General features: G+C 47.2%; 4 protein-coding genes across 8 annotated transcripts; 2 read left to right on the top strand and 2 right to left on the bottom strand.

Annotated features, from left to right (window-relative positions):
- The first annotated feature begins 548 nt into the window (after positions 1 to 548).
- LOC100834606 (protein DETOXIFICATION 14) lies at positions 549 to 4651 on the top strand. The gene is made up of 7 exons (XM_003567890.4): positions 549 to 1002; positions 1978 to 2522; positions 2609 to 2695; positions 2769 to 2825; positions 2921 to 3159; positions 3970 to 4175; positions 4282 to 4651. Exons 1-7 carry the CDS (start codon positions 673 to 675, stop codon positions 4360 to 4362), a joined length of 1545 nt encoding a protein of 514 aa, XP_003567938.1. The 5' UTR covers positions 549 to 672; the 3' UTR covers positions 4363 to 4651.
- Positions 4469 to 6394, bottom strand: LOC100834104 (50S ribosomal protein L7/L12). 2 transcript variants are annotated; one of them, XM_010232751.3, is made up of 2 exons: positions 5696 to 6394; positions 4469 to 4614 (listed from the first exon to the last, which is right to left on the bottom strand). In XM_010232751.3, exon 1 carries the CDS (start codon positions 6318 to 6320, stop codon positions 5715 to 5717), a length of 606 nt encoding a protein of 201 aa, XP_010231053.1. In that variant the 5' UTR covers positions 6321 to 6394; the 3' UTR covers positions 4469 to 4614; positions 5696 to 5714. The 2 variants fall into 2 exon arrangements, with proteins under 2 accessions (XP_010231053.1, XP_003567937.1); XM_003567889.4 differs by lacking the exon at positions 4469 to 4614 and adding an exon at positions 4804 to 5251 and having other exon boundaries at positions 5696 to 6392.
- A 278-nt stretch (positions 6395 to 6672) lies between these two features.
- LOC100833793 (ER membrane protein complex subunit 6) lies at positions 6673 to 8909 on the bottom strand. The gene is made up of 4 exons (XM_003567887.4): positions 8734 to 8909; positions 7715 to 7910; positions 7199 to 7218; positions 6673 to 7034 (listed from the first exon to the last, which is right to left on the bottom strand). Exons 1-4 carry the CDS (start codon positions 8820 to 8822, stop codon positions 7004 to 7006), a joined length of 336 nt encoding a protein of 111 aa, XP_003567935.1. The 5' UTR covers positions 8823 to 8909; the 3' UTR covers positions 6673 to 7003.
- Positions 8910 to 21899: 12990 nt separating this feature from the next.
- On the top strand, positions 21900 to 27671 carry LOC100833489 (CDP-diacylglycerol--serine O-phosphatidyltransferase 2). Of its 4 annotated transcripts, XM_024459010.1 has the most exons (14): positions 21900 to 22538; positions 22620 to 22898; positions 23678 to 23743; positions 23994 to 24053; positions 24277 to 24367; positions 24531 to 24585; positions 24679 to 24758; positions 24854 to 24970; positions 25064 to 25148; positions 25792 to 25878; positions 26438 to 26475; positions 26706 to 26959; positions 27078 to 27166; positions 27279 to 27671. In XM_024459010.1, the coding sequence occupies exons 2-14, from the start codon at positions 22714 to 22716 to the stop codon at positions 27404 to 27406; spliced, it is 1335 nt and encodes a 444-aa protein (XP_024314778.1). In that variant the 5' UTR covers positions 21900 to 22538; positions 22620 to 22713; the 3' UTR covers positions 27407 to 27671. The 4 variants fall into 4 exon arrangements, with proteins under 4 accessions (XP_024314778.1, XP_024314777.1, XP_010231052.1 ...); XM_024459009.1 differs by having other exon boundaries at positions 21900 to 22898; XM_010232750.3 differs by lacking the exon at positions 26438 to 26475 and having other exon boundaries at positions 21900 to 22898.
- The last annotated feature ends 94 nt before the right edge of the window (positions 27672 to 27765 follow it).

The raw sequence follows: 27765 nt of genomic DNA, 5'->3' as shown, positions 1-27765 counted from the left end.
CGAACTATTTTGAGTTTTTTGTCCAAATTATTCTGAGTTTTTTTAGTTCCAAATTTGATACTCCGTATGAAATTTTTGTTGATAGCCTTCCCATACTTCTAAGTAACCGTGGTAAGTGATAACACTGGATCCTGAACCCCTTCGGTAAAAATGTCAATCCTGGCGGGCAACCATTCAGCTGTGACAATGTAGCGAGACACGATGAGAAGCCATGCAAACTTGACGGGAGTCAAGTTCGAAACGTCAAGTTCTTTCGAGCTCCCCACGGAAATTGGAATCCTGTCTCGTTGCCATGCACGCACAAATTACATTACATAGAGCGAGAGCTGCTCCGGTATAACCGGGATCTGACCGAGGACTCGTAGTAAGAGACCGTTGTTTTGTTTGGGACAGGAAAGGGATAGAATCCCTTGAATGCAAAGAGGGCTCTAAACAAAACAAAACAAAACAAAACAGGGCAAGACCAAGACTCCGGACGCGGCGGTGGGATTCGTCCCGAGAAAAAGCGATTTGGGGCCGAGATAACGATACGGTAGGAATCCCGTTTCCCCCACACCACCCGCCGCTGATAGTGACACGACAAGATAGTCTTTCCCTTGTCCCTTGCCTTCTTCTCCCCCGTCAAAAACCCCCGGCCGCGTCCAGCAAGCCCCACCCAAATTACGACGTCCAATGGCGGCGCAGGACGGGCGCGCGCGCGGTGCCATGGAGGATTCGAGCGCGCCGCTGCTGCTGCCGCTTCCCCAGGGCGTGGGAGGAGGAGGAGGAGAGCAGGCGGAGGCGGTGAAGGAGGGCCGCTGCCGGGGCCGGTGGTGGTCGGCGGAGGAGGGCAGGAAGGTGGCGCACGTGGCGCTGCCGATGGCGGCGGTGAGCGTGGCGCAGTACGCGGTGCAGCTGGCGTCCAACATGATGGTGGGCCACCTCCCCGGCGGCGGGGTGCTGCCTCTCTCCGCCTCCGCCATCGCCACCTCCCTCGCCTCCGTCTCCGGATTCAGCCTCCTCGTACGTTCCGTTTTTTCCTATGGACGTCTCGATCGGTTGATTTCATGCATGCGGCCTCTGGTTTTCCGGCTTAAAATTTGATATGCTACCACTTCCTGCATCGATCGCCCCGTCTAATGATGCGTTAATTTCCTGCTTCATTACTTGCCACCTTCAGCAGCGTGTCAATGTAGCTACTGCAGAATTTCTGTTGTTTTGGGGGTTGGACTTGGAGTCGGTAGATTTAACTTGGTTAGTGTCTCCAGTGTATAAAACATATAGGTGTCAGGACTCAGGAGTCTGGACAGATAGTGAGACATCTAGAGATTTTCTTAGCATAGACCATCGAGTACCTTCGATGGGACCTTCAACACAACAGTACCACCACCTTTGTGTAAACTCCTTCGAAAAAAAGCTGTGGAATCTGACCGCAAAAAAAGTATGTTTCCTTATAACATCAGTACATCACGACGAATTTGATTGTCTGCTGCAGCCATATGTCACATTGTCACTAGTGGTAATATCAGTGCATTATTTTTCGCAAAAAGTAATCAGTATTATTACAAAGCGCATGGTTTGGTTAAAACGAACTTCTTTGGTGAAAGAGTTGTGTGGGAAGGTAGAAGGTTTGCCATTATTAAGTCCCTAGCATATGATCCTTAAAGAGGAATCAACTAGAAAGTAGTCCTTTCTCATTATAGTTCAACAAATAGGATATACTAGCTCCACCAAACAGTTATGAACTCACAGTGTTTTGTCAAGTGTAATTTTGTTTTTTTAATCCACCATTATTACTATTACTCAGTGCATAACAATTGCAGCATCACTGCCATATGTGGGCTTAAGGTTGCATGTTACATACTGCTGTTCACATGAATGGAGCATCTAGCATGCATATAGTTTTATGTCTATCTTTCTGCAATTTAAGTGAAGCTGTTTCCTTTGACTTGCACATCTTCTCCACTAGTAATTTGAACATTCAACTTTGCAAAACAGATTGGAATGGCAAGCGGATTAGAAACTCTATGCGGCCAAGCTTACGGGGCAGAGCAATACGGCAAATTGGGGGTGCAGACCTACAGGGCTATAGTCACGCTTACAGCTGTGAGCATTCCAATCTCACTTCTATGGGTATTCATGGGAAAACTCCTGAACATCATAGGACAAGACCCCTTGATCTCACAGGAAGCTGGAAGATACATAATCTGGTTGATTCCAGGGCTCTTTGCATACGCAGTCAGCCAGCCACTGACGAAGTTTCTGCAGTCTCAAAGCCTAATAATTCCCATGCTTTGGTCCTCCATTGCAACATTGGTCTTGCACATTCCTCTTTCTTGGTTATTAGTGTTCAAGACCAGCCTGGGTTTTATTGGAGCAGCTTTGGCAATAAGCATATCATACTGGTTGAATGTATTTATGCTTGTTGGATACATCAGATGCTCAACTTCTTGTAAGGAGACCTTCTCACCTCCTACGCTCGATGCGTTCAGTGGAGTGGGTGTGTTCATGCGCCTAGCTCTGCCATCTGCACTAATGTTATGGTAATCGCAGTAGTGTGATTCAGAATTTCCGTGTGTCGTCTCTGTTTTCCTTGCTGGTCTAATGAGTTTCTTGTAAATTTTTCTAGTTTTGAATGGTGGTCATTTGAGGTCATTATACTTCTATCTGGGCTTCTACCAAACCCAGAGCTGCAGACTTCAGTTCTTTCAATATGGTAAGGATTTCACATAAGGTGATACACAGTTATGATAATATTTGCATTGTTTTTATGCACTTTTTTTTTGCAGCATGACTACTGTCACACTGATGTACACTATAGCATATGGGCTTGGTGCTGCTGCAAGGTATAGAGAAGCTTGACATACTCCGTGATGGGTACATTTGGGGGAAATATTTTACCATTTGATAATAAGCAGTGTGCATTCCGTTTGTTGGGCAGCACTCGAGTAGCAAATGAATTAGGTGCCGGGAATCCTGAAGGTGCTCGATTGGCTGTCCGTGTTATCATGTTGATTGCTGTAACTGAGGCAGCTCTTATCACTGGGACACTGTTGGCATCCCAGCACATCTTGGGCTATGCATACAGCACTGATAAGGAGGTTGTCGAGTATGTCAATGCCATGGTTCCCTTTGTGTGCATCTCAGTTGCTTCAGATAGCCTACAAGGAGTTCTCTCAGGTTAGAATTTTCTACTTAATGATCTGTCAGTTCTACCTTCCCTTTAAAAAGATTGAAAAAAACATAGAGCTTTCAGCTATGCTTGTGAAGTCTTCAAACATTCAATTTAACTGCATGCCCGGCCATTACTCTATACTATATTATATTCACGCTGTAGTTTGATTTGCATAATACAACTCTGAGCTTTTGTCCAATTTGGCAATGAGCAGTGCCAGGTAGCAAGTGATATTACTTTTTTTTAGTCATGTCGATGTCTCAAAGACCTATCAGGTAACATGTCACTTCTTAATTTTTCTCAATGTCCCACGGTTCTAATGCTGTTTGTTGTTGTGGAAGCCAACATTGTTACTTTGGGAGTTACTTGTTTGTTCCTTCAAACATGTACTCTTGCGCTCTTGCGTGAACATGGATGCCCGATGCAGGTGTTTATATCCACAGACATCTGGCAGAGAGATGAAACCTTAAGTGCTCCACTCACTGAGTATGCAATGCCACACCTTCTAGCTAGTGGAACTGCTGTTTGCTTCGCACATATGTTTCACTATTTGTGCATCTGTGCTTGTTGAACACTTCAGGACATGCCAATATTATGTATCGAACCTGCTCAAAGCCTCAAACACGTGCTCCTGCTTGTCATTTCTAACTTACGCTTAATTTAGGCCCTAGCAAGATCCTCATGTATAATGACATCACCTCACTAACTTCCAATAGAGAAGAACCCTGCTTCTGTTCTCTCCATAGGTTTAGTGCAACATGCATTGATTTCTAGTACTTATATATATATATACATATTGTGTGTTGATCAATCAGGTATCGCGCGAGGGTGTGGGTGGCAGCACCTTGGTGCCTACGTTAACCTCGGCTCGTTTTATCTTTTCGGGATTCCAATGTCTCTCCTTCTCGGGTTTGGTCTGAAGATGGGAGGGAAAGGACTTTGGATGGGCATTTCCTCCGGTTCCCTTGTGCAATTCATACTCCTCGCTACCATAGTATTCTTCAGCAACTGGCAAAAGATGGTTCGCTCTTTTATCTCAAAAACTTTGTATCTCATTCTAAACTTCATCATGCACATGAAAGGTAAAGCCAATTTATATTGCACTGAGCCTGTTGCTGCTTTTGCAGTCTGATAAAGCCAGGGAGGGAGTTTTCAGCGGAACTCAAGCGAAGGAACGTTTAATGTCTGATGGAACTATTGCAGTCTGATTTTGTCACAAACTATGGATCCTTTAACCTGGAAGTCTAACGGCATCTTGGTCTTGTAGAGATAGTCTCCCAGCAAAGTGCACTTCTATTTTTATTTTTATTTTGAGAGAGAGAGAGAGAGAGAGAGCTGTGAATGTATACGGAACGAGACTGCTGAAGATGTGCAGTTTTGTTGAAGCTGGGAGAATGATATCCGAGACTCAGCATGTGAGGGTTAGCTTTGGTAGTCATCTTCCACAATTGTTTGCAGATCTACACCAATTTAAAGAATAAATTCATGTTAAAGCCCCGTTTCATAATGCATGCAGGACAGAAATGTTAACCTAGGCACAACACTAAGTTATTTTTCAAAGGCGTTCCCAAGTTTCACAAGGAGGAATGCGACATATTCACAGATTACATGCTCACAGATTACGTATAGAAGAAACCGTTCGCAACAACTACAAAATGAATCAGGATGATATTGGATCATAGAGTTACAGGACTGCAGTACATCGTCCAAAACACCACACAGTGATGGCAAAGAATCAAATGAGTCCAGAAAAAGAAAAACAGGCCTGAGACTCGAGCATATGCGTAGCTCACTTGTAGCCATCATAATAAGATTAGGCATAAACCAACTGGAACAATTTCTCTGTGTGTCATTGACCTCATTTTCCAATAATGATTTATTCCACATTTCGTGTTAAAAGACAGAAAATTTATCAATAAAATAGAAGAAAATGCATCATTGCATCAATGGGGCACCCAGCATTTTGAGGACCTATGAGACTTAAAGGCTTCAAGTGGTGCATACAGAAATTTGAAGACCTTGGAGGCTTCTTTAGTTCAATTACAATGGCAGTCCCAAACTGCTTTGCACCCATATGGTTAAGACATTCGATAGTACCTACATGTAGCAACAACAAATCAACATGTTTAAATTGGTGTACATGTTGCACAACTAGATGAATGCGACAGAAGAACTAATGTCCACTTACGATAGAGTAGCATTTGTTATGATTCACAAACAGAAAATTTGGCATTTATGTCTAAAATTGACAAATCAACTTACTGACAACAGTCATATAAGTTCACAAAAGCATTATACAACCATATATGTCTAGAATCATAGTCGCATATCACACCATAATAACATCTCATTCCACCCCAATACCCCATATACTTTCTTGGCAGGGATCACACGCCCTTGTTCAATTCGGGGAGTTCTTTAAGTCAACTGGTACCACACAGGGGGCAGAGCATGGATTTTCACATTTTCACTACAGAATGATCCATGTACTACCGACTCAAGCTAATCTAAATCACCAATCCGGGGATCTCACATCCTCACCTCTGGGGCCAAGGGCCGATCAGTCCATGACGACCTTGGCGCCAATGGCCTTCATCCGCTCGACGATCGCCTGGGCTTCCTCCTTGGCCAAGCCGCCCTTGATGACCGCGGGCGCCTTCTCCACCAGCTCCTTGGCCTCCTTGAGCCCAAGGTCCGTGAACGTCCGGATCTCCTTGATCACCTTGATCTTGCTCGCCGCGTCGAAGCCCTCCAGCCGCAGCTCGAACACCGTCTTCTCGGCCGCGGCCGCCGCCTTATCGCCGGCCGGGCCAGCGGCCGTAGCGCCGCCGCCACTGCCGCCGCCGAGGCCCGCGGCGGAGTTGAGGATGGCGATGGGCGGGGCGGAGGGGATGTCGAGGCGGCGGAGGAGGAGGGAGGAGAGCTCGGCGGCCTCTGCGAGGGTGAGGGCGGAGACGTCCTCGACGAGGCGCCAGACGCGGTCGGAGGGAGGGGCGCGGGACGGCGGGGCGGAGGGGTCGAAGGTGGCGGGGTCGTAGTTGGTGGGGAGCTTGCGGACGTCGATGATCTCCTCGGCTGCGGCGGTGGAGAAGGCTGCAGGCGCCGGGAGGCGGCCGTGGTGGCGGAGGAGGAAGCGGTGGCCGGAGCGGAGGAGGGAGGAAGCCATGGTGGCGAGGTTAGTTAGGGTTCTGGGGTCAGCCGTCAGCGGGAGTGATGATACGTTGTTGGGGATTGGTCTTTTGGAAAAGCGGCCATGGCCCACACCTTTAGATCTGGACTTCAGCCCATGTAGACATCCCGGCCCATTAAGGTTACCCTAGTCCAACTGTACACTGTACTAGCATATAACCTGTTCTAAAAAAACTTGTAGCATACAACTCCCCCATAAAATAACTTGAATCATATACATATCACCAAATACAAAACAAGTACTGCTTGAGAGAAGGACAAAATTCATAAACTAGAGTAGGGGGGAAATGCAATCGTGCTTGTAAGCTGACCAATGTGTTCATCGCGAGTCATCCAACAGGATGGATAATGAGGAACGATCAATGTAAATTGCTACATCGGTTAATGAATTGAAGTGTGTGGTGTTGCAGCTTTTCTGAGTTGCAGGTTTACACCGTGATAACTGATACACTAGCCATCAAATTGACAGATACTGAAATACATGAGACACTGAAGCCCAAAAACCTAGACAGTAAATAGCTAACAACAAAAATGGATAAACTGTAGGTCTTTTTGTCCCATCATGTTAGGAAAATCTTGCATATGCTTTGGTCTTCTGGCTTTAGCTCCTTTCATCAGAAGATGTGATATGCTTTGGTCTTCTGACTTTAGCTCCTTCCATCAGAAGATGTGGACGATATCGTATGCAAATCTGCTATGTGTCAAGGATGAACTCAAGCAGAAAAAATATCAACACCAGGGCAGTTAAAAGAGGATGGGGAACACACGTACAAATTCAGTATCTGTCAACCTAATAAGGACATAAAGAAGGGTTTAACATATTAAAAAAAGGACAAATCAATTTATCAAGGATACGTCCAGAACAGCACGAAGGACTGCAAATGAAAATTCACAACATTAGAATAACACGGAAAAGGCAAAGCTCATAGTAATGGGCGAAATTCAGAAGAGAAACTTGAAAACAAGAATATAAAGATGCATATGGCAATTGAGTAGAAATAACTGCTGTGTTTGGAACTTTTCACAATATCTATCAAAGACAATATCTGTAACAAAGATACCTAGCCAAATTCATCCTCACAAATTTCAATGGTATTTGTGGAATTGTGGTCCTCCTAAACTTTCTAAAGCTAGAGGTAATCTGCAGTTCTTATTAAGAACACATTTGGATCCAGCTTCCAGCCCCATGTTTAATAGCTTCCTAGATGAACTTAGAGTACAACTGAGACAGCATTATAAATAATAGTATCTGTATAGGACATATTGCAATGATATATCAAATATCATTTAATGAATTAATGGTCAAATTTTTGATAGTTAGGCTAAAAAATAATAAACCACAGAATGCATCATGATGGGAACAATGCTTACCATAAGGCCGCCAAAAACTCCTTCAACTAAAATCCTGCTCCAACTATCAAAGTATGTGTGGACTGAAAACTTTGACTTTGCCAAGAGTCCTAGAGATGCTACCATCATTATCAGAAAGTAGAAGATGAAACCCGTCAGACCCGTGAATCCCCATATACCGGCAACAACTCCACCAATGATCGACAAGAATGTCCGACTGTAACACAAAGAAATTCTCATGTTTAGGACAAACCATATTGGGTGAAGTAGCAAGTCAGGGAAATGTCTAGAATAAATTGCTTATAGTAAAAAAAAAACAGTGTTATCAACACGATGGAAACAGGAAACTGGATATTGTATCATCACACCGAAAAAGTCAAGTCTGTAACCACAGTATTCTGTAAGTCCACTACCGATCGAGCACATTAAATTAATAACTAGGGTGTATTGCTACAATATTATCTACCCAGCTGCCCAAGCATAGGGAATCAAGGATAACATCACTTCTGTACCCCTCCACTCAAAAGTGCCTAGCTGATCTAAGGGGATTTCTCATCCTAAAGGAACTCTGATTTTAGTGAATAGCTGCTCGCAGAGCATATAACTTCAGTAATTCTCTTTGTTAGTCACCAGTCATTGACGGTGTACATTGTACAACTCCAATCTGGGAACCCAATAAACGCACCTCAATCTAGCATGAAAATTTCAGCAGATCCTTTTGATTCAATTTAGCTGACTGGCTGCAGCTACTAAAAGCTCCAATTCACAGTAACATCGCTAGTTATTTCCAAATCTCGCATTAGCTGCAACATCGCATCAATAGTTCTAGCGAAACCACTAAATCCACTCCACTCTCCCTTTCAGACCAATACTTACAGAGAAACATCTAACTACGACCCGTAATTAGGCCATGATCCATAAGATCGAGATACATCCAGATCAATCCTTAACATGAAACTGAGCACACCTCCAGATCAGATCAAGACCAGGGGAAAGAGGCGAGGCGTGGGAGGAAGAGAGAGAGCGAGAGGCGCGCGGACCTGTAGAGGATGGACCTGACGTTGCTGGTGAGGTTCTCCGCCTGGATGATGGGGGCCTCGTCGGAGGAAGTGCCGCCGGCCGCCGCCATCGCCGTAATTTCGCTTTTCCGCACGAGATTTGGAGACGGGGTGATCTGAGCAGCTCGACTCGTCTACGGAGATGCGTTGGTGACTTGGCGGTGGACCCTGTCAAGGGGTATTTTGCATACTCGTCCTCTAGGTGTTTTTATTTTGTAAACCTCGTAAAAAAAAACTCGTAGTAGTAGCTTACAAGTAGACACTAGACAGGAGCGAGAGGAGTTTGAATTTTCAAGCAAATTGGGATGATTTTGAACTCATATCGTATGACTGATTAGAGGGGATGTAATAACACATTCCTTATACCCTTTTCTTAATGTTACGATTAGCGATTTGGCTTAAGGAGGAGCACCTAGCCAAAGATGCATCTCTCAACAAAGCGCGGCGAATGCAAAGCCTATCTTGGTTGGAGATAACGTTGCAAGAGACACTAAGACTCAAGAGATCACTTCTGACATCCTCTTTTAAGAAACATGCATACATAGCACACGCGCACGCACGTACACATACGTATCTATACATAGTACAGGCGCACGCACCTACATATACATGTCACTACTACAGAAAACCCCATCCGGGATCCCTTTTCAGTGACGGTTAAAACGGATCAAAAAACAAACCGCCACTGGAGGCCTCTCGAGACATCAGTGAGCGCCACCAGTGGCGGTGATTATCACCGCCACTGGTGCCCCACCACCAATGACGGTGAATATTGTCCCGAAACAAATCACCGCCACTGGTGGTCCATCACCAGTGGCGGTGTTTGTCACGGCCACTGGAGATGGCCATGGAAACCCTAACAACTACCAGTGGCGGTCGTAAAAAAGACCCGTCACTCGTAGGCCACCTGATACATGATGGTACTACTCAGTCTCAGTGACCTTCCCTGAACCCCTTAAGCACGCCCCGATCATTTGTTTAATACTCAACTGGAACGGGGAACGCACTGAGCACTGAGTAGTAACCACCAGTAAGTGGGCGGCGGAATCATTTTTATGCTGGTCGGAATTCATGTAAACTAGCGAGGTGGGACTAAAGAGGGGAAACTGGTGGGAGAGCACTAGTGGCGGGCCTCAGGTTACCCGCCACTGCTGAGGCCTTCAGTGGCGGTTTATTTTTCCGCCCGCCGCTGGAGATCACCAGTGGCGGTTTATTTTTCCGCCCGCCGCTGGAGATCACTAGTGGCGGTTTATCCGTACACCCGCCACTGGTGACCTTCCTATGTATAAGTATTGTGCGAGCCCGAAGCTGTTCGAGCTCGCGCGTCTGTCTTGGACAAGCTGCGGCTTTGCTCCTCACCGGCGGTGAAGCCCTGCCAAAATTGATGGCGGCGGCTCGAAGGTAGCTCTCCCCCCCCCCATCTCCTTCTTCTTTCTCTCCCTTCTTCCTCCGCTTCTTCTTCTTCAATTTGGCCAAAAAGTCATTAATGGCGCGGTGGCCAGTGGTGGCAAATCCGGCCCTAATCTCTCTCCGGCGGCTCTCCCGGGCTGCCCCCGCTGTCTCTGGAGCTCCCCCTCACCCCAGTGAGGGCCCTCCCTCCCGAATCCCTCTCTCTCTCGCTTTAATTTTGCTCCGATGAGCTCCCTCTCTCTCTAGCTCTCTCTCTAGAGTCCATGGCCGCTGCTGCTTATGGGGGAGCTTAGCCCCTGGGGGTTAGCCCTAAGGTTAAGCTTAACCTTGGGACCGGTGTACGTGCATGTTAAGCATATTAAACGTGTGTTGACACCGGCCTTCATGCCGTGTATTTCTTATGTGATGTGATACCGACCGTCGTGCCGAGGTGGGTGGGGGTAATTTGTTTTTGATGCAGGCATCGAATTTCGTAGTGCAAAATGCTATTTTTTTTTAGCAAAGGTCATGCCGAAATTTTTCATTTTTGTCGATCAAGCTGATTTGTTTATTTTTTAAAAAATTGTGTTGTAACTTGATGGGCCGTGCTTGGATGTACGAGGACAGGTTACGTGTTGAGTGGATAGAGCGGCTGAAGACTTTTGTCGATGCCGGCGTGGAAGATATGTGTAGGAAAGGGGGTGATAAGATGTGTTGTCGATGCAAGCTGTACGAGCCAGAAGAAGTCGAGATGCACTTGCTCATGCGGGGATTTGTGTCTGGTTATTCAAGGTGGACTTCTCACGGGGAGGATGACATTGAAGTCGATGACGGCATTGAGATGGAAAACATGGAGTCTGACGACCAGCCTGGTGAAGAAGCATACCGTGGCGAGGATCCAGTACAGGACATTCCAACCGGTAGGATGGTTGAAATGCTGGACGATCAGCATCTGCAGAATCAGTTGGATGACCCCGAGGATGAGAGAGTGTCCCGTAAGTTCGAGAAGCCGAGGGAGGATGTCGAGACACCGTTATATGAAAATGCTGGCGTGGATAACAATGTGCTAGAAGTAACGCTCGAGCTTTTGCGTATAAAGGCAAAATACAACATCGTGGACTCGGGATTCACGGAGATTCTGAGTTACCTACGTACGGTACTTCCTCCGGGCAACAAGTTGCCTAAGAGCACGTACGAGGCAAAGAAAGTTACATGCCCCCTAGGGTTAGAGGTCATCAGATACCATGCTTGTCCGTTGGACTGCATCATATATAAGGGCGACTACAAAGACATGCACAGCTGTCCAGTATGCAAAACATCCTGATACAGGAAGAAAGACCCCAATCCTGACGGTGGCGAGGAGGAAGAATTGAAGCGTGGTGCGGCAGCAAAGACGGTCTGGTATCTCCCGTGTGGCACCAGGGTGGAGCGTTGGTTCTAGAACGAGAAGGAGGCCAGGTGGTTCATCTACCACGACGCGACTCAGGCGGATATCGATCTTGAGGGCGTGTACCGCAACGATGATGGAGTCCTCAGACACCCCGCAGATGCGGCTCAATGGAGGACTTTGGACGACGAATTCCCCGAGTTCGGCGCAGAGCCCAGGAACATCAGGTTCGGGATGAGTACGGACGGGATCAATCCGTTCAGAAACTTGAGCAGCAAACACAACACATGGCCGGTGATCCTGTTCATATACAACCTCCCCCCGTGGCTTGTTATGAAGAGGAAGTACATCCACCTATCAATGCTCATACAGGGCCCTAAGCAGCCTGGAGTTGATCTGAACGTGCATCTGGAGCTGCTGAAGGATGAGCTCAAGGAGCTTTGGGAGAAGAGTCGAAAGGTTTGGGACGTTCATAAGAAGGAGGAGTTCACCCTTCGAGTAGCTCTCCTGACATGTGTGCATGACTACCCGGCGAAGGGGAACTCATCGTGCCAGTCAACACATGGGTACAAAGCATGCACAAAGTGCGGGGACGAGACAGAAGGGTTGTTCCTGCCAGAATAAAAAAAGATTGTGTACATGGGACACCGTAAGTGGCTGGAGATGAAGGACCCGTGGAGGGATGATAAGAAAAATTCAACGGGAGGGCAGAGAGGCGGCACAAACCGAGGGAGCTGACTGGACACGAAGTATACAAAATTGTCAGGGACCTCGAAGTCGTGGCCGGGAAAGCACAGCCAACTGCTGGTCCAGATGGCGGCCATACGTACAAGAGGAGGTCCGTGTTCTGAGACCTGCCTTACTGGAGGTTCTTACATAGCCGTCATACCATAGACGTCATGCATGTCGAGAAGAACGTGTGCGACAGCCTGTTGGTCTTGATAATGCACCACGCGGACAAGTCAAAAGATGGACCAAAGGCACGGAAGGACCTGCAGTGGATGGGGATAAGGGAGAAGCTATGGCCGATAGAGGGAGAGGCGCCGCAGGAAAACAAGGATGGTGAGCGCACGATATAAACGCAATGCAAACCTGCGTGTTACAGTTTGAGCAAAGCCGAGCTGCATAGAATATGCATGTCTAAATGGCATCAAAGTTCCATCGAACTACTCATCCAGCATCAAAAAACTCGTTGACATGAAGAGCCACAAGCTGGTTGGCATGAAGTCTCATGACTGCGACGTGATTCTCACGCAGCTACTTCTGATTGCAATAAGAGGTTGCATGGAGCTATGGGTGAGAGAGACGGTCATGAAGCTCTGTGACTTCTTCGACACGATCGGCCAGAAGTCCATCACGGAGGACCCTTGCCTGCAACTGAGGGCCGCAATGATACAGATATTGTGCAAATGTGAGATGTTCTTTCCCCCAACGTTCTTCGACATGATGGTCCACGTCGCCGATGAGATCTTGTTGTTAGGGCCATCGTTCCTGCACAACATGTTTGGGCCCGAATGATACAACGGGGTGCTGAAACGATATGTTCGTATCAGAGGGCGTCCCGAAGGAAGCACATGGAAGGCTATCATGCAGAAGAGTGCGTTGAGTTCTGCACTGATTGGTTGGCGGGCCGCAAACCCATAGGGCCGCAACGTCGTGACATACCAATCGTACGCAATGAATGGGTATACGTACTACACCAAGGCTCAAGACCGTAAGAGTACGTACCAAAACAACAGTATAGTGCTCGTAGCTGAGACGGGGACGCTTCCTCTCCCTCCCCGACGGCGAAGCCCTGCCGAATTCTCGCGCCGCCGCCCTTCTCCCTCGCCTCCCCTCCCCTCCCTCGCGCCTCCCTCGCCACCGCCCTTCTCCTCACCTCCCAAACCCTAACCCTAGCCGCCGCCGCCATGTCTTCGCAGGACCCGAGCGGGGGGTCGCAACGGACGAGGAGGAGCGAGAAGCCCCTCGCCCCGCAGGCCCCGCCTTGCTGTTGCCTGGCCCACATCGCCAGGGGCGCGGCCGGGCCTCCTCGACGCCGCCGCCTCCACCGGCCGCCCTGGCCCCGGCCCCGGCCCGGCCGTCTCCACCCTGACCCCGTCCACGACCCTGGCCCCGACCCCGAACCCCGCCGTCGCCGTCGCTGCCCCGACCCCCCCCCCGCCGCCGCCCCGACTCCGGCGACGGTATGGCCTCTCTCTCCCTTGCTGTTAATTAAATTAGGTTGAATTATGGTCAAATTAGGTTCAATTAGGGTTAAATTAGGTTGAATTAGGGTCCAATTAGATTGCTAGGGCTTATAATTTTTGAATTTTGAAGTTAATTAGGCTTTTTAATGTTTAGTTCTAGCTATTCAGGGTTTAAATTTTGTTGTTTATGTTTAGTTCTAGTAACTTAGGCTTTTTAATGTTTAGTTCTAGCTATTTAGGGTTTAAATATTATTGTTTATGTTTAGTTCTAATTACTTAGACTCTTTAATGTTTAGTTCTAGCTATGTGGTTGCTGTTTATGTTCGTTATTGCTGCTCTTGGTGCAAAGACTGATACATGCATGTGATCCCGACCATCGTGTCGGTTGATGTGAGGAATGTGGGCCCGGCCATCGTGTCAGGTCGTTGAGAAGGGTCCAGCCATTGTGTCGAGGGGGTATATGTGGGTGGGAATATTTTTTATGCAGGCATAAAATTCGGGTAGACTCATTTGTTGTTTTACAGCAATGGTCATGCCAAATTTTTCTTGTTTTACAGCATAGGTCATGCATAATTTTTCTGTTTTTTTAAATTACTTTTTTAAGTGTTGGATAGGAACCTCAGGCTCGCGTTGAAGAGGTGTCTGATCAGCCACCGGTTGTGGGGGCAGAAGTCGAAGAAGAAGCGGGTGCATCTTTCTCGGGCTCGGAAATTGCCATGAGCGATGGCTTCGAGCATGGCGAAGAAGGAGCCAAGGAGTAGCTGCTCCTTGAAGGAGGAGCTAACGAGGAAGAAGCCTAGGGTGCGACGTCTTAGGCTACGGAGTCGACTACTCAGTCGAAGTCCAAGCGGGGGGCGAACAAGGCGCCGACGGAGTCGTGGGTCGTCACCAAGCACAATAAAGAAAGCTACCCGAAGGAACCGGTGGAGGCTGCAGAAAGAATCTCGAACACATGCAACGCCATCATACGGATACGCGCTCGAATTTATCAAAGATGGAGCGACGTCCCGGAAGCTGTGAAGCAGGACTGTTACGAGGCGGCATGGAAGCGGTTCGTGCCTGCCAATGATGAGATCAGAAGACGGTTGGAGTGGCGGATGCACCAAGTCATGAGGAAGGGCCAGAGCACATGGCAATATAACTGCAGGAAGCTCATCGGCAAAGACTGGAAGACAGTGGTTAACAAGCACTGGAAGGGGATCTCGGAGGAGGACTGGGAGAGGTTCAAGGTGTGGGTCAGGTCAGATGAATTCAAGTCCAGCCAAAAATGGTACAAGGAGTTTCATGAAAAAAGGCCCTTCGACCACCGCCTCGGCAGTCATGGACGCCCCGGAAAGGAGAAGGTGTGGGCGAAGGAGAACGCCGCATCGGACCAAGCCGGTATACAGCCGAGGGTCCCAACTTTGCTTCGCGGTGAGCGCTCCAGCAAATGGTTGCGGTCATCCATGACCGCAAATCAGTGGGCGGGCCTGGAGTCTATGTCAGAGAAGCAAGAGGCTGCACTCGTAAGGCCTCGTCCTGACATCTTCTTTTATTGGTTGGGCTTCTTATACTCACATATAAGATTAACACCGAGCATGTTGTTTTTTGTATACAGGGTGCAATGGCAGAGTGGGAGTCGGATGGCTCCCACTCGTCTATCAACCAACAGTGGGATGATGCCATCAGCTACGCTCTGCAACGAAACGAGCACGGGGGGCATATGCGAGGTGTCGATTCTGGGCCCTTTCGCAGCCAGATGGCGAAAGAGCAAGGTTCCCGAAAACACAGAAGGGTGTCCAGCAAAGAACAGAGCTCAGAGAAATTAGATGAGAAGATCCGGGTGTTGGCGAGGGAGGAGCTTAGGAAGCTCGTGCGGCATGCAAGGGACCAGCGTGACGTCGACAACTTCATTGATCACGGTGTTTTCCCTCCGGCGCCCATCCAACCAACCCCACCCACATCGGATCCGTCCCCGCTACCCCACAAGAGCACCTCATGCTCCGGCACCGAGTGCTAGCTTGACCCGCTTGGGCCATCCGACGAGAACCTCACGGTAAGCGTCTTCCCGCGCTACGAAAATAGTGAAATACCACTATCATGCTCCAATCTATTAATGATGTTGCCATGTTTGTCATGCGCAGAAGGGCGTCAAATGCCGGCTACACATGCCGACGATGGGGAATCCTCTGGCGCGCGCGGGTTGCTGATGTCGCGTACGGCCGTGGTGCACCACGTGACCCTGCGAGACGACATGGTAAGGGTGTAGGTGGACTCCGTGCTCAAGGGCTTTGAGGACGAACCGGTCCCTTATCCTCCGCACGAAGAGGCGATGACCCTAAGGGATTGCGTCAACTCCTACCTTATCTGACCTAAGAGGTTGGTGGTCCTCGCTAAGGAGCCTTCTCCGTCTCCATCTTCGTCGCCCCGCCTCGGTCCGTCTCCACCCACCTGGCGCCTGACGTCTCCGTCGCCGCTTGGCGCCTCACCCGGTCCTTTGGACTACGAGCCCGCGGAACGAGACTTCTCACCTGCGGCGGAGTGCATCGACGACAATGTAAACCAAAATCCTCCGTCGCCACCCAAACCTAAAGCCCCGAAGCCATCCGCACCAAGACCCGTCCCTCAGGAAGCCGCAGCACAATCGGCCCCGTTGGAGTCCCGTCCAAGTGCCCCATCTGGGATGCAGGTCCCTCATAAACCGGACAGTTTCGATTTCCTGAGACGCAGGAAAAACAAGAGGGGGATAGGCGGCAAGGCAAGCAAGGGCTCCTCCAAGGAGGGGAAAGAGTCGTCTTCTACGGGAAGAAAACCAAAGACTGCGCCGCAGATGAAGGGATTTGGGAAGAGCGACCAGACATTCTGAAGATGCCCACCCACCCCCGTGTTGGAGATAGATTGCCTGATGAATCTTATTTCGTGGACAGACGATTCTCCCAATTTTTGTTGTTCCACCCGGACAACCAATGGTGTCCCAGGATGACCTGTATCACCTGCCACGGGAGATGCACGAGCTCCATGAAAAATACATGAATGTGGCATCATTAGGCGCAGACCTAACAAATTTGGAAATTAGGGTTTGAGTGTCAAAACATTATGGCTTTTTCGACTCCAATACGGAGAAACGCAGAGGGAAAATGACGTTACCTCGGGATTGACTTCTTCGACCAATTTCACCTCTTCAACCGCAAGTGCCTCGACAACGCCATATCAAGGCTGTGGTGTGTACACGACACAAGGGAGGCCTATATGGTGAAGCAATATGGGATGGTCATCGCCGAACCCCTTCTCTTCAATGCCACTTTGCTTGGTCCAGACCCATTGTTGGCCGAAAGTAGAAGGTTGGCCATTGAATACCTCACTTAATTCATGTTGAAACACAAAGACCGCCGTTTTGTATTGATATTGTACCATTTACAGTAAGTTGTTTTCAATTCACGTGAATACATAAATCTTTTTCCGTTGGAAGACTTGCTTGTTATATTATTTGGCTAATACAATGCGCATCCTTTTGTGAAACAACGGCCATTGGGTGACAATCGCCATCTGCCTCGATCTTGGAGGGGTCACATATTTTGATCCATTACGACGCAAGGAGAATGAACCACAATGCGACTTTGAGCCGATCAAATATGTCATCGATGCAGCCTATCGCGACGCGGTGAAATGGCACGGGATGCCTAGCTTCAGCCGCAATCGTGACGCTTCCCTCAGGCACACTTTCAAGTTACCCTGCGAGCAACAGCCTGAAGGATCCGTCTATTGTGGTTACTACTGCGCGCACACTATTCAGCAGTTCATCAACAACTTCCAGCCGAAGGGGAAGAAGACCTTCGGAGAAGTGAGGAATTGGTTTCTGGCCAACGCCGAGTTAGGGCACAACTCAGAAATTCTCGTGTACGAGATCCAGAAGGACATTGGCAAAATCCTCAGCAAAGAGGTTCTCAAATCGAGCAGGGATTACTACGGCGACGGGATTGTGGCCAAAAGTGGCTAAATTGTGTGGAACACTTCTATTTGTGGCTCATTCTTTCAAACATTTTGTATACATGCATGTGACTTGAATGTTTAACTCGTGTGGAACTTTGTAATATATTTACTGCTATTCTGTTTCTTTGGTGCTGTATACTGTGCTCCTGTATTCCTGCTATTTCTGTGCTACAGAATATTTATTTTTATAAATAATTCATTTATTTATTTTTCGGAAAAAAACAGTACCAGTGGCGGTGGCCAAAGACCGCCACTGGAAATATCCAGTGGCAGGTAATTTGCCCGCCACTGATGTACTCCACGCACTTTTCGGGTGATGCCGGAGAAATTTACAGTGACGGTTTGTAGGTCTTCGGTGGCGGATATTTTACCCGCCATTGGTGATTTCGGTGCAGCAGTTTGTGGCGGACGTGATCACGGGCACCAATCCTATTTGGGGTTTTATGATTCCCACGACATATACAAAAGGCCAGAGTCGTCAATTAATGCCTCGCTATCGAGGGGTATGTCGTCCACCTCTGAAAAGATACCCCGTCAATAGCACGACACACATGATGTAAAATCTAAGATTTAATCCTCGTGTGTTCGACGTACAACGAGTGCCACAACTCTTCGTTCGCTTTGCGTAGCTAGTATGGTGTTCTTCTTAGAGAACGTTAGTGGTCTCGCCGTCTCGGCTCTCAATTCTAGAGCGAATTGAACACTCAGTCAAAGTCGAACCGCGCCGATCGACCAAAGTCGGGTCCTCCGATGCCAAAACCAGGTAAAAAGGGTCAAATCCGTGGAATTAATAGACGGCCTTGATCTGTATGAGAACCCTCCTACAGATTGTCCTTGACTCCCGAATCAATCGCGGGTCAGTAGTACAGAGAATTTGGTGTCTCCTAGCTATGTAGAGGAGTAGCAGGTACGATAATGCATAGCACTCCGAGCGTGGAAGTTCTCTCGTGCAGCTGACACGGTGGTTCTGAACTTCTGATTGTCCTTTGTCCTTACCAAGATGCTCTTATGCGTCCTTCTTTGTGCAATCCTACGTACCCTCCAATCCAATCGCGACAACCCCCCAATCTGAAGTTCGCCCTCTCCTTTTTTCTCCTGCCGATCGAGGAATCAACCTTCCTTCTCGCGCGTCCACGATCCTTGCTGGCACGTGCAGACGAAGAATAGAAGAATCTTGGGCGTTGTCGAAGAACCTGATGCCTTGTATCTTCGAAGAGAAGAAAATTCTGATCAGCAGCCAGGAATATTCGGTTAGGCTTTACGGCTTTACCAGCGATCGAGGAACTACCAGGTGACAAGTGAGGATTGGACCGCCGACGGCCGACCGCCCGTAGTTTACAGAATGTGTGAGACGCGTGCAACTGCGATACCCGCGAAATGAAAAGGACAGATCAGCTATAAACGGAGTGAACGGTGTCTATATCGTTCCAACTTCTTTCTTTTAAAAAATCCAGCCAAGGGCGCCGAAGAAAACATGGACAGATCGTCGTTATCCTGAACCCTGTTAACGGCATCGCAAACGACGCGGCGCCAGACGTTCCGTCAAACAGCACGGCCGGCCGGCCCCGGGGCCCGGGCCCTGTCCGTTTGCCCTCCCCTGCATGCATGTACAGCAACGGGGACACCAGGTCATTGTTCAAACACGTGCCGGAGCCGTCGCTCTCCCCGCCGGCCGGCCGTGCAGCGCCGGACTTACTGCAGGAAATGCTCGGTTTGGGTCCAAGTAAAAGGTCTCCCTTTAAAGGCGCTTCAAAAGGGGTTCTTTTGTGATGAGATCCCTTTTGTTATTATATATATGCATGTTGTTTCCCTACTCCGTATTTTACAATAAAGGTTGTGAACCTTAAATTAATGTAACTAAATTATGTGCAAAGTCCGTCAAAAAAATTATGTGCAAAATGATCATTATTTTGTAGGTGCTAGTTAATTAACTATGGTGCTATAAGTAATAGTTTCGCGTCAGTTTTTTTTAACTCGAACCATGTTAGATGATAAAGGTCTCGGCATCTGCAATATGAAATACTCACTCTGATTTTAAATTCTTGATTTAAATTTGCTCAAATATGAATGTATCTATTCTTAAAAAACGTTTAGATACATGTAATATTTCGACAATAATTTAGGATCGGAGAGAGGAACACTTAGTAGTATAAATGACATGATTTGTGGTAAATCTAGTTGCATTGCTAAATGGATGAGCGTTTGACGCGTTAATTTGTCTGTTTGCCACATCCGCCCGCGCCCGCGTGCACATGCAGGTTGCAGGCGGTCCTTACTGTCTCGCCAATCTAACAACCTAATTTAACGTTACGTACGTACGTTCATGCGTACGATCAAAGCAGTGAAAATCCTCTCGTGGGAACCATATATCAGACCGATCGATGGACCGGCCTTAGTTACCATGTCGCTTCGCACACGTGGTCCAGATCTCAACCAATAATCCAACAACATGCATGCATGCATGGTCCCTTTTTAGCTTAACCATATCCCTCGTGCGCTAATGCGCGCGAGATCGACAACGCAACGCAGCATGCAGATCGGCGGTCCAGACCGTGTGAGCTGTGCCCACACACGAACGCAGGAAACAGGGCGTGTTATGTGCGAAACAAGTTAAGTTGTACGATGTCCTGGATACTGGTGCCCCAAGTTGAGTTGTCCGGCCGGCCGGCAGGTATTGACCTTGATTGGCACTACGCTAAATATTAACCCATGCACATGTATAGATGCTGGGATGACGAGAATCATGCATCGACATATATAGGTTTCTTTAGTCATGGGGAACTGGAATACTGGATCGTGTGATGATGCCCCGTGCCGTACGTGCAACCGAAGAAGAAAAACATCTTGTGTGATGCCCCAAGCATATATAGATCGAACCTGCTGCTGCATACTAGGAGTATCTTCGGGATGAACAAAAAAGAATGCCAAGCAGTCCTTTTCTAGAAGGAGATCGGAAGAATATCCAAGGAGGACTACTAGTCTCCTGTTTGGATTTAGTAACCGGCGCGGCGGAACCACCATGTGTCGAGTGAGGATTGGGTGCCGGGTGGTCTAAAGAAAGGGAAACGAGACTGCTCCCTCTGCGTTTCTGACTCTGTTTAGGCCGGCTTAGGGCGAGGTTGACTGGACATTGTCGGATCGGAACGTGCCGGCCAAACGAGCAAGCACGAAACGGCCGCCGGCCACAGCCCTGTCCGTATCGCCCGCACTGCAGCTTGGGGCCACGACAGGCCGACTGATCGATCGACACGTGGGTGCGTGAGCCGCTGAGCCACAGGCCGGGCACCGCCTTTGCCAAAACGGTCGCTCTCGTCCTCGCCGAGGCCTGCGAACCCTCCAAATCGAAGAGGACTTATTACGTGGACGTGCCAGGGGCCAGGCCAAAGATGATAAGAACAAGTACGTACGCGCAAGCGCGAACATCTATCCACCCTCTTCCAATTACTGGATCGAGGCGAGCAATGCAGCTTAGAGAGATCGAACTGTGCGTTTGATTTTGCGCGAACAGAGAACTGACTGCCTGGTCGACTAACGTGTTCCTTCGCTCGTCCTCTCGTGCATGTCTTAACATCACGATACACGTGTGCTCGTAAGCTTACAGGCTCGTACATAGGCCCCTAAGCAGGTGTCAGTTTGGGTCCTAACTTTATTTTAGGTGGCGCACACGGGTCCAAACTGGTTCTTGCCCGTTTGACCTGCCAACGTGGCAAGTTGACACGGTACACGTCGACGACAGGGGGCCACATTCAAAAGCACGTTCATTTCAATTTTAAATGAGTTTCATTCGTAAAACTGGTTTTGAATTTGAATGTGAAAAGTTTATGAATGAAACTCCTTTGAAATTGAAATGAAACTGCCTTTGAATTTGAATGTGAGAAGTTTATGAATGAAACTCCTTTAAAATTGAAATGAAACTGCTTTTTAATGTGGCCCCCTCTCGACGTATACCATGTCAACTTGTTCGGTAAGAAAGCTTGGTCTAAAAACATCCGTTATATGAGACTATTCTTAATCAAGATTTTGTGAAATTGACTTTATTTCTTTTACAAACTTGATTAAATTTTAAGAAATCACACTTAAAACAAAAGCAGAACATCTTTTAAAAAGGGACGAATGAGCAGTATTGCACTACAAGCAAGTGGAGACGAGACGTTCCAAACTCGTGAAGCACAAAGGGCACGAACCATGAACGGAGACATCAGAAACACTATACTAGCAGGACGAATAATCAACAACAAAAGTTGGTACTCATTCCGGGACTCCGGGTGCCAGCCAAGCCCAGGAAGCGCCGGCCCGGTACCTGCCAGCCAGAACTAGCGTACAAGAAGAATAGGCAGCACAGTGTTATGATCCAGACCCAAGAGAACTCCAGAACTCGGTGTGAGCAAAGCAAAAGCGATCGGGAAAGAAAACGGTGGTTTCCACGGTTTCCGTGGCGCCGCCGCGTCGTACGTGGACGAAACCCACAGCAGTCAGCCAACAAACAGCCTCGTCTCGTCTTCTTCTTTAACACACCAAAGCTATCTATCTAGGCTTCGTTCTCCTCCTTCGGACTCTCCCTTTCTTCTCCTTCCGATCGCTTTCCTCCGGCCGAAAGAAACTCATCTGCGCGCCACTCCCCGTCCCCGTTTGGTCCTTTGTTAGTTATCCATTTTCTTGGTTCTGACCTTTGGGGGCAATGGATAGATAGATTATAAGATAGGCGGCCACCCGCTGAACGCAGAACCTGAACAAATCCCATCTGGCCATCTCTGTTTTCCTGCCAAAATTCAACCCTCGCCTGAATTTCCTGATAACTTCTCGTTGTTTATTGAGATTTTGCGGAGAAAATCTATCCATCTATCCATATATAGGTATGTTGGGAAACTGGCGGCGACCTGTTTGGCTTTTTGCCTCCTCCAGCTCCTCCTGAGTCTCTGTCGACTGCCTGACAGGCGGGCGGTCGGGCGAGCAGTCTCTGTCGCCGCCGCCGATAGCCGCAGCGTCTAGTCGTTCTCTCGTCTCGTTCCTCTCTTTCCGGCGGGCCGCATGGAGCCGCCGCCGAAGCAGAGGGCGGCGAGGCACGGCGACGAGAGGAGGCGGCCTTCGCTGGCGGCGGCGGCGGCGGCGGATGACGCCGTTTCCGCCGCCGCTGAGGAGTACGACCCCTGGACGGCCTGGCTCTACAAGCCGCGCACCATCTCCGTGCTCCTCGTCGGCGCCTGCCTTCTCATGTAAGTCTCCTCGATTCATTCCTCCAATCCTCCCGTCCCGTCCTCTCGGTGTTCCTTCCAATCAAGTTTTTCGACTTTTTTTCCACCTTCTTCTTCGTCTGTCGCGGCCTGCGTTCGTTGCTGTAAAAAGATGAAAACAAAGGGTAGGGCGTGCGTTTTGGGCGGTGGCAAAAGTACAAGAGCGTCCAGGGATATCAGGTGCTGCAACAGTGTCAGAGTTGAATAAAAAGGCAGCCGTGTACCTCTTTTTTGGTTGTTGTTGTTGAACGAATTTTCTACTAGTTCGAATTTAATGGGGGGGGGGGGGGGGGGGGGGGTTTGTGCGAAAGAATGATTCGAGCTTTTGAGTGAATGATTGAAGCATGATAGATGGATGGATGGATGCATTGGTGAGTCAGAAAGTAGAACCTACGATTCTGGCGAGCAGAATCAAAATCTCGTGCCAAAAAATTGACTGAAATATTCCTTTTGTTTTTCTTCCTTTGGCTGCATTTAAGTTCATCTAGAACACCTTTACTGTTGCTTGATGGAAGGATGACCATGACAAATTGACAAGCTCATCAAGCTTAGAGCTAAACCTTGGAGAAATACCTGGACTTGAGTACCCTGGGTGCCAAGTTATCCCAAGGATGTGTCACACGGCCACACGGGACGAGCGATGTTCAGTGATTTGTGCTGAAGAAAATGTGTTTGTGGGGGCGTTCTGCGTTTTCACTTTCTTGTGGTGTCATAGCATTGCCCATCTGACCCCTCCCGGATTCAATTCTTTCCGCTTTCAGCTGGGCAAGTGGAGCTCTAGATCCAGAGGGCGCTTCCTCTCACACCAGCGTGACATCTGTTAAGAGGTACGGTTGAAATCACCTGAACTTTGATTTTTTTTTACTGTCATCTTTTTTAAGCAATGTTTGAAGTTTTACTGCTGGGAATGAATGGACCAATGGATGGATGGATATACTTAGCTGAGAAAAATCAGGTTTCCTTTTCCATTGTTGATGCTGCCTTTTGGACATGAACCCGCAACAATCCTTGTAGCACTGCACAATGATTGGGGAGAGCGAGTGACGCTGACATGATTTCCACATTGACGCTTTCCAGGGGTGTCTGGGCTATGATTGCGGTCTTCCTTGCCTACTGCACACTCCAAGCACCATCAACGTGAGTTGGTTTTTTGGAATCTTTGTTCTTATGTAAACCAAACATTAGTGCTTCATAAGTGCAGTGTGCTGACTGTTTGCTTCATGTTCTTGTCATGCAAACTCCATCTGTTTCATTATAATTTAGGATCCTTGTAAATTCGGTTGATAGCAGTATTATGTTTCACATGCTGAGATATTTTAATGACAGACAATAATTCAGCCATCTGGCAATATCGTCGCAGGATACTTATTAGGCCCCATCCTGCTGTTTGGCGTCTGGTGCATGGGCTGGCGGTTGTTTACCTTGTTGCTCTTACATTTCTTCTTTTCCAGGTTAGCTGCTATATGCATTGTTTGTGACTGTTCTGTTGGCATTCTGCATACCAAACTACTTGATTGTGACGCTTCAGAGTAAATGCGATAACCATGCATGTGTGGCACATCTTGGATATACAGTGGCTTATCCTGTGATTCTAATTCCTTGCTCATTTTCCAGAACCGTGACGATGCTCGGCAGTTCATGAAACACCTTTACCCTGATCTTGGAGTCGGTAATATCTCTGTAAGAATTAGTTTAACATAAAACACTAAATTAAAATCTACAAAAAATGGTGCTAATAAAGCCCTTTTTAACCCTTATGTAGAATTACCGGAGAGATCCTATGGAGCTGATTGCCGTCTGTATGTTCCAGAAAACCCTAAAAACAAGTTCATAAATATTTATGTATGATTTCCATGTGAACCTTCCTATTTGATGAAGTTGCCCTAATTATTGTTGCTGTTATACCACCAAATTTGACGGCTTGAACAATTATATAGGACACATTGTTTGATGAATTTGTTGTGGCCCATGTCTTGGGTTGGTGGGGAAAGGCTGTAATGATACGAAACCAATCCCTCCTATGGGTCTTGTCAATTGGCTTTGAGCTAATGGAGGTTAGATCTGGTCGTCTTGTTGGAAAAACGCATGTTATTGTCTTCTTATTGCAGTCTTTGACAGTGAAATATGCTTATTATGATCTTTTGCAGCTTACGTTCCGACATATGTTGCCAAACTTTAATGAGTGTTGGTGGGATAGTATTATCTTGGACATCTTGATCTGCAATTGGTTTGGTGAGAGATCTTGCGATAGTTAACAACTTAGCATTCATTTTTCATACATCCTATTACCTTCCTGATATGTATCCGTCTGTAGTATATTTATGCATTTTAAAATAATCGAGTGCTTCTTGATTTACATGATTATATACAATTTATTTGAATCAGATCTATCATCTGTAACATGATAACATAAAAAATACTATGTGATATATACAAAATTTGGTCGGGATAAAATGTAGCCCCAGATGGAAATACTGCTGAATGCTACATATAGCACTTACTACTGGACAATAAGCATTTAGTTTCTTTTGTTATTTTGTTTCATGGGTAGTAAACTAGAAAGTGAACTTTCTATTGCAAGAAACCCTAGCAAAGCAAGTCTTCGATTAATAAGAAAATCTCATTCTATAATCATTTCAAATATTGATTGCCCTTACTTTGATGGAATCGCTATCTTGAGTTATCAAGTACTAGTGCTGAAGGGTGTTCAGCTGATCGAATATTCACAACACTGTACGCCCTTCGAAGTTCAGTTAAGCATTCCCATCTAAATCAAGAGTGGCTGCAACACTAGATACCATTTGGTCCGTGATCATGCGATGTTTATCCTTTCACAGGTAATTTCTTAGACAGAAACTCTTGTGTTCTAATTCAGGTATTTGGGCGGGAATGCACACGGTCCGTTACTTTGATGGTAAAACGTATGAATGGGTTGGACTGAGCCGACAGCCCAGCATCATGGGTAAGGTATGTTCACTGAAAATACATTGACAGATCAATGGTTGCCTCGTTTCAAGATTGGATTACATTCTCCTTTAGAGGGATTGCCGTGTAGATATCAGTTACAGTTCCCAATTAGCATGCTAGTGCTCTTTTGGCACCATCAATGACCATGACCCCGTACTTGTCAGATTACTGTTGTCTCATTTGGCTTTCCAAAATTAAAGCATGCATAGTTTGAGATATGACAGCCTCTGGCCAGGTTATAGTGCAAGATGAGTAACTCCATGAAACAATGATGCCAGCCAGTTACTGAGAAAAAGTGAATTGCTTTGACTTCTTGTATCTAAGATGCCAGGCAGACATGTAAGGGCCAATGGGCCATCCCAGTGGGGCTGTCTTGCTTGCTGTCCGAATCTGTCATTTGCCATTATTGATCCCTGATTATTTTTTCATAATTTATCTTACTTCATGCCATTCTCTATGCATTTATCTGGTACTGTATCCACATGTGAATAGTTACAGACTGTTTCAGACAAACCAAACTTGCTAATCAGGCTTGTCCATACCGCTTTCTCCAGCGAAGTTGTCGATATTGTCCTTATCACAAATAGTCCAGGTATGGGGGTTTTAAACAGTGATATAAAGAAAATGTTTTGATCAAGAAACGATACATTTTTATCATTTTTTTACTCTTGGAAACGGGTGGCTTGGCATAGTTAACTTGAGAAATAGTTTCACATAATCTGACGCCGACACTGTGCCGATGTGCATTTTTTGTTGGACCTTGAAGAGCAATTGTGCAGACTAGTTTTGATTCCCGTCTACCGCTTCCATTTTGATTTGCAGGTGAAAAGATCATTGAGCCAGTTCACTCCGGCACAGTGGGACAAGGATCAATGGCAGCCCTTCATGGGGCCGCTACGGTTCGTCCAAGTGCTGTTCCTCTGCGTCGTTTTCATGATGGTGGAGCTCAACACATTTTTCCTCAAATTCTGCCTCTGGATCCCTCCAAGGAATCCCTTGGTTGTGTACAGATTGATCCTTTGGTGGCTGATTGCTATTCCGACCATCCGCGAGTACAACTCCTACTTGCAAGACAGGTCCCTCTCAGTTCTCCTGATCAAATTTGACAGCAAACAAATCATATCTAATCAGTATGTCATCTCTTGATTCCTTGATGGGATTTTTACATCTGGGCCATGATTTTGATCACCTCAGGAAACCAGTGAAGAAGGTTGGTGCCTTCTGCTGGCTCTCTGTAGCCATATGCATAGTGGAGCTTCTTATCTGTATGAAGTTTGGGCATGGTGAGCTCTCCTTTTGTTTACCTCTCTTTGCACAGTACAACCCTTGGGCTTTGATGTGATGCAAAATTCGGCGATTTGGATGCCTAACGTACAGAAATTTCAATTTGGGCAGGACTGTTCCATGATCAAATGCCTACTTGGCTTGTCATTTTCTGGAGCTCAGCCGGGATAGCCCTCGTGATTTTCTTGCTTGCTTGGTCATGGAGGAACCACCAGAAATTCCGGAGAAAGATGCTCTAATAGTTACTACACTCACCATCAGAAATGTTTCTACTCCAATCTAAATGAAAGCTGTTTTTGTCTTTGTTTCCACGTTTGGTACATAGGCTGTATATAGGTGATGTAACTTTAGATCTTAGGGGCAGGAACTTGCTTCGTCACGATAGCACATTGTTTACCAGCATCGTAAGATTGGATAGATTCAAAATCAGTAATAAATATATGAAGGCATGGTTCTAAGTAACGAGCTAGTAAATCAAGACTGCGACATGATCTGGATTATTAAGAGAATCCTTGGACAGTCTTTTTCTTAAAGAAAAGAATAAAGAAAACATGTTTAGGATTTATGTTTTGTTTATCTGCCCATTTTCATTTGGACA

The sequence above is a fragment of the Brachypodium distachyon genome, chromosome 2, assembly GCF_000005505.3.
Source record: "Brachypodium distachyon strain Bd21 chromosome 2, Brachypodium_distachyon_v3.0, whole genome shotgun sequence".
NCBI lineage: Eukaryota > Viridiplantae > Streptophyta > Magnoliopsida > Poales > Poaceae > Brachypodium > Brachypodium distachyon.
Note: the sequence above shows the minus strand (reverse complement) of the source record. Positions and strands in the feature narration are given on the sequence as shown.